Below are 5,405 nucleotides of genomic sequence, written 5' to 3'. Positions count from 1 at the left end.
TATATTCAGAGAAAAGTTAAACAATTAAAAGAAAACTGATTTTTGTACAACAGACATGTTCATGTCTTCTACTCCCTCCGTCCGAAAATACTTGTCCGAGGAATGTATGTATCTAGATGTATTTTAGTTTCAAATACATTCATTTGTATCCATTTTCACGACAAGTATTTCCGGACGGAGAGAGTACATGAAAAAGAAAAGAAATATATGCCGAAAAATGCCTTTGAACATGCTTTAGGAGCACGATCTTTTTCTATTCACCCAGATCAGAACACATCCATCGCACGGCTTACTGTCTCACGGCGAGAGCTGACTTGAAAGATGAAACCGATCGCGCGCCGGACGTGGAGCTAGCGATGGCAGCGCCCCGCCGGCCGGCCTGCTGTGTCGTGCGACCTAGCCGTACACACCACCGACCCGGCCATAAATAGCCGGTGAAACGGCTTCGATCCGACCCGTCGAACCCACCAACTTAATTCGTTACTCCTACCTTCGTTTCACCTACAGGCTAGCTAGCCAATGCATGCTCAGTCTGAAGTCTGAATAATTCCAAAAAAAAAAGTCTGAAGTCTGAATTAGCAGCAGACCTGGTAGTTTTCTAGCAGTAGAAACGGCACGAAATTAAAAAGCCACGAGAGTTGGTGCGAGGGATGAGGCGCATTAATGTCTGAATGAGCAACGTAACTACGTACGGCTAGATTATCGTATATATATGGGGGCCACATACGGGCTGCCCATAGATCAGACTGCTACTGCCATCACTACCATATCTACGTAGGTCGACGCAAGAAAAAAGATTACCACATGCGTACGTACTTATACAGCCTAGACATTTGAGTCCTTCACGTACATACCGGCCGGGGAGATGTGGACAACATTAAAACTTGGCGTGCAATTATTAGTTAAGTTTCCGGTATTTCGCGACGCCCCAGAAAAATAATGGGAGAGGCTACACATCAGTCAACTAAAATTTTCGATTAGGGTCAGCCGATTTTGTGAACCGTTGGATGAAAATCGTTTGGCACCTGAACCTTCTTCTTCCTCCCATCTTTTTCTTCCAAGACCGTCATGCGTGCCTAGATTTTTGTCGTCCTGGGGGCGCCTCGAGCGTATTTTTGGTGCCGGCGCCAAAAATGTCGTCGGAGGGGCCTGTTGGGGGCGCGGCTGAAGATGCTCTAAGTAGGTGCGTGCCAGGGCTAACATCCCTCTCATCGGCGCATGATGCTCCATTAGTTAGACAGTGACGCCCTATCAACCTCATCATCGATCGATCCACCGACGACAGCTGCTCCTGCTCATTCGTATATGCATGCTGCGGCAACGTCGTATCCGGCCACCAAAAGGGAAGAAGACTTGATTGATGGCGCCATCTTGATAGCTGCATACGTACGTAATTAGCATTAAGGGCCGAAACCTCGTAGACCGTACGTCGTTTTCGTTATAGGTATAGGTAGGAGTGGTCTACACCTTAGCAGCCCATGCAGCGACGTCGACGTGCTACTCCGATCATACCTGGGAATGTTGAGAGAAATGTGCCAACGCGCCTACGCTACGCGCGCTACTGAAGCTTGAATTCAGACGGAGGAGCCGACAGTTGAGGAGAGCAGACGCGTACGTGCTCCGTGCAGCCGTAAGGCAGATTCAGGTTTCAATGAGCTGCAGGCCGGCCGGGTACACAAGCACATCTCACCACGCAGTCACTTCTCCCTACGAATATCTCGCCGGCGGTGGTAATTCCCGTGGTAATTGCATACAGTGATCCCAGTACTTGGCCGATCTCGACTAACTTGCCGGAGCCGGCAGGGGGAAGCCAAAGTCGAAATCCCTGTACTTCACCTGCTGCTCCGATCGTCCATCTCATCTCATCTGTGTTTCATCTTCCATGGTGTCTCTCTGGGGAGGGGAGGGAACACCGGAATTCAATGGCCTCCATAAGAAGGTGAGTGGATCGGCGGAAGTGTCTGCTCCCATGCAGCGCATGAGCCACATGATAGATTTCTTCTTTAATTCTTGAGAAACTTGCTCGTGTCACATTCATTTTTCATGGCAATATGCCGTTTTGGTTGATGAGTAGGCCAAAGTTGTCAAAAGGAAATGTGGGACCCATCCGATCGCTTAAATAGCATGGCAGCCGGAGGTGGCACTGTTTACGAATTTGGTTTACGAATTAAGTATAGCAGTAGCCCTGGCCCATGCCAGCCTGATCTTCACACAGATCAGTAGTAAATTGCACAGGTTCATGGAACAAAGTCACTCATCTTCACACAGATCTAGCTCGCGACTTGCAGAGATGACTTTGTTCCGGTTGTACCACTTCCGTCCGTCTATATCTTGTCAGATAAACGAAAACACTAAAAATCTAACGCCAGATTTCCAGACATGGCAAGTCTAACTTTTTCATGGCGATTTATATTGGCATGATGATGGCAAATTTAGATTGTAGGCACAGTATATTATTATTTTTTTGATAAAATAAGGCAGATTTGACATTCTCGCAAACTAAATTTACCATCCACGACGAATATAATTTGCCACGAAAAATATTTGATTTTCCATGGTAAAAAAATCTGACGTCAGATTTGTAGTGGAGTCGCAGATTAATTACTGTGTCATGAAGCTAGGTAAACTGATTCCTGTCAAGAACAATTGAGAATCTAAATCGACATCCATGGTTCAATACATGAACATCAACATTGATCGATCAGAAGTGGCATGAGGTACCTCACAAGCAACCATGCATGCATGGATATATTTATCTGCTAGCTAGCTGATCACGCATTACAAACTAGCTAGAACAACCTCAACCTGCCTGACACACTAGCTGAAATACACGTACATATACGTACCGAATATAATATAAACTTTTTCTTGGGCAAAATCAAGAGGGCCGGCTATATATGAAAAGCATCAAAGAAAGAAATAGGACTGCAAATGGTCGAGGCTGAACGAAGCATCATGGTGGATCAATGTGCTTGTAGCTAGTCGTGGAGGTGGCGGTCGAGGTGGATGATGGTGGAGAGGTTCATGGGGGAGATGTAGTCGGTGGAGCCCGAGAGGTAGTTCTGGGCGATGAGGCGGTTGGCGCGCTCCGTCGGGTGGAAGGCGTCCCAGAACACGTACTCGTCGCGGTTGGCGCACAGGCTGGACACCATGGTGCAGATGCCGATGCCGTTGAACCGCCCTTGGCCGCAGCACGCCTCGGTGGCGGTGACGAAGCCGTACGCCTTGGGGTCGGCGATGAAGTCGTCGTGCGAGCGGCGCGTGTTGACGGCCACGAACACGGCGCCGTTGCCGTTGCCGGCGCCGACCTCGGCGTTGAGCTCGTTCAGCATGGCCTCCATCTGCGGGTTGTAGGCCTCGGACGCGCGCTGCAGCTCCGGGTCACAGCTGCCGTCGAGGCTGTGCATGGCGAGCTCGGCGGGCACGCAGCCGATGGGGCCGACGCCGGTGACGAGGATGCGGCGCGCGCCGAGGCCGTGGATGCGGCGGAGCACCTGCTTGTACTCGGAGAGGATGTACTTGATGTAGTCGGGGAGGGAGAACTCCCGGGAGCGGGCGGAGTAGGGCACCAGGTAGTAGTTGTTGACGAAGTCGTTGCCGCCGAGCGTGATGAGCGTCAGCGCGCCGCCGACCACCCGCGCCGCCCGCTCCGGGCCGTACAGCTTGGCGAGACGGTGCTTGTACTGCTCGAAGTAGGTGAGCTGCTTCGAGATCCGGATGATGTTGGCCTGCACGATGATGCACGGAGCATCGATATTCATTACTCATTAGAGAGTGTGTACACTAGAGTTAATTATTGAATGAAGTGTGCATTAAAAACGGTGGATGGATCAGTGAAAGGATCGAAGCACGTACGAACTGGATGCCGGTGTCGTTGAGGATCCCGATGCCGGCGGAGGCGAAGTTGGCGCCGACGAGCAGGTTCTCGCCGTCCAGCTCCGGGCTCAGGTACGGCAGCACCGGCACGGATCCTATCTGCTCGCCTGCGTGCAACATTGTTAAATGTTAATCAATCAACCAGTTAGCCTCAACTATAGATACCACCGACGGCGGGTGAAGAGTGAAGTCCATCCATGAATGCACGAGCTCGCTACTCAACTGATGAGGTCGACGACGTTCTTCCCGTTGGAGAACCTCCCCGTGGCGCGGTGGTCCGGGGTGTCGATGCCGTAGGGCCACGAGTCGGCGCGCGCCGACGTGAGGAGGTAGTTGTTGTTGCCGTTGTCCACCAGCGAGTCGCCGAAGATGAAGAAGGCCCGGGCCGCGCGCGCCGCCGGCAGCGCGGGGAGCACGCAGAGCGCGACGGCGAGAAGAGCCGCCACTTGCCACGAGGAGGCCGCCATTGCTGCTAGCGCTCCACACTCCACTTCACTCACTCACTTGCCACTGAAAGTGAGATGTGGTAGCTAGTGTATGCGTGTACACTTGGTGGATGCACTGGAACGTTGCGTGCAGTCGCCATTTATAGAGCATCTATCTACTCACTTGTGCATCCATCTAGTGAGTGAGTGAGTGAGTGAGTGGCCTCTTGGTTGGATCATGTCGTCGTCGCCGGAATTTACTCCCCTATGGCCCGGTACGACGTGTGGTTGGTGCACGTACTGCTGTGCTGGTCACAGTGCCTGCGCGTGGACCTTCAATTCTCTGCTAATTATGTCCCGTGGGTTACAGTAATTCCTTGCCGGTTTGGGGGTTCGGTTGGTGTGGGCATTTTCAGACGCGCATTGGATCTTTGCAGGCTGTTTCACATGAATGATGAGCTGCCTCTGACTGAGCCAAAAATAGATTTCTTGTTAGTGCGTGTGCTGCAATTAATCGCTTTTGTGAGAGCAATTCTGCTTACCCTCCGAATAACATTTGTTTGATTAGGGAGGGAGATATTTCAATGTTCAGTAGCCATGGATGCAAGCACGCACGCAGCTCTGTTCAGTTACGTGAAGCATCTGGTGGGACGATTTCGAGCACCGTAGAGGTGAATGAATTCCGATCTATCCGAATATCCGCACAGCAGATGGATCTTAGTGCAACCAGTACTCGTCATCAGTTGGAGATGCAAGAAAAAAAGAAAGAAATGGCCGGCGTTTTGGTGATAAAAGATCAAAGAACTTACGAATTTCAGACAGAGTACTCTGGAGTGGAGTGAGTGACCGAAGAGCAAGATGATGTCAGATGGATCCATTTCATACAGTTACATGTTTCTTCAGTCACAGTGACCTAAGGCAACTTGTTATTCATTCAAGAGGGCAGTTGGATCTATCCATCATCCACGCAATGACGCCTAGATTCAGCTGAGCTGTATGCAGTAGCTGCAACTTTTTTTTATTCGACAAAGGCAGTGGTTGTGGTAGCTGATGTAACCTTCCCAATGAGGATTGAGAAGTAGAGCTTACAACAGCCCACACGCA

The 5,405-nt window shown here is 50.8% G+C and overlaps 1 protein-coding gene across 1 annotated transcript; it reads right to left on the bottom strand.

Annotated features, from left to right (window-relative positions):
* Positions 1-2,655: 2,655 nt before the first annotated feature.
* Positions 2,656-4,446, bottom strand: LOC119325442 (GDSL esterase/lipase At5g33370-like). The gene is made up of 3 exons (XM_037599190.1): positions 4,100-4,446; positions 3,856-3,983; positions 2,656-3,728 (listed from the first exon to the last, which is right to left on the bottom strand). The coding sequence occupies exons 1-3, from the start codon at positions 4,341-4,343 to the stop codon at positions 2,979-2,981; spliced, it is 1,122 nt and encodes a 373-aa protein (XP_037455087.1). The 5' UTR covers positions 4,344-4,446; the 3' UTR covers positions 2,656-2,978.
* Positions 4,447-5,405: the final 959 nt, after the last annotated feature.

Source organism: Triticum dicoccoides, chromosome 6B, assembly GCF_002162155.2.
Source record: "Triticum dicoccoides isolate Atlit2015 ecotype Zavitan chromosome 6B, WEW_v2.0, whole genome shotgun sequence".
In the NCBI taxonomy this organism is placed as follows: Eukaryota; Viridiplantae; Streptophyta; class Magnoliopsida; order Poales; family Poaceae; genus Triticum; species Triticum dicoccoides.
This window is presented reverse-complemented; position numbering and strand designations above follow the sequence as displayed.

Excerpts from the sequence above, each read along its gene's own strand:
- LOC119325442 (XM_037599190.1), bottom strand. The coding sequence starts at position 4,343 with ATGGCGGCCTCCTCGTGGCAAGTGGCGGCTCTTCTCGCCGTCGCGCTC. Across the intron at positions 3,984-4,099 it reads GAACGTCGTCGACCTCATCA|GCGAGCAGATAGGATCCGTG; the intron begins GTTGAGTAGCGA and ends TGTTGCACGCAG. Across the intron at positions 3,729-3,855 it reads ACGACACCGGCATCCAGTTC|GCCAACATCATCCGGATCTC; the intron begins GTACGTGCTTCG and ends ATCATCGTGCAG.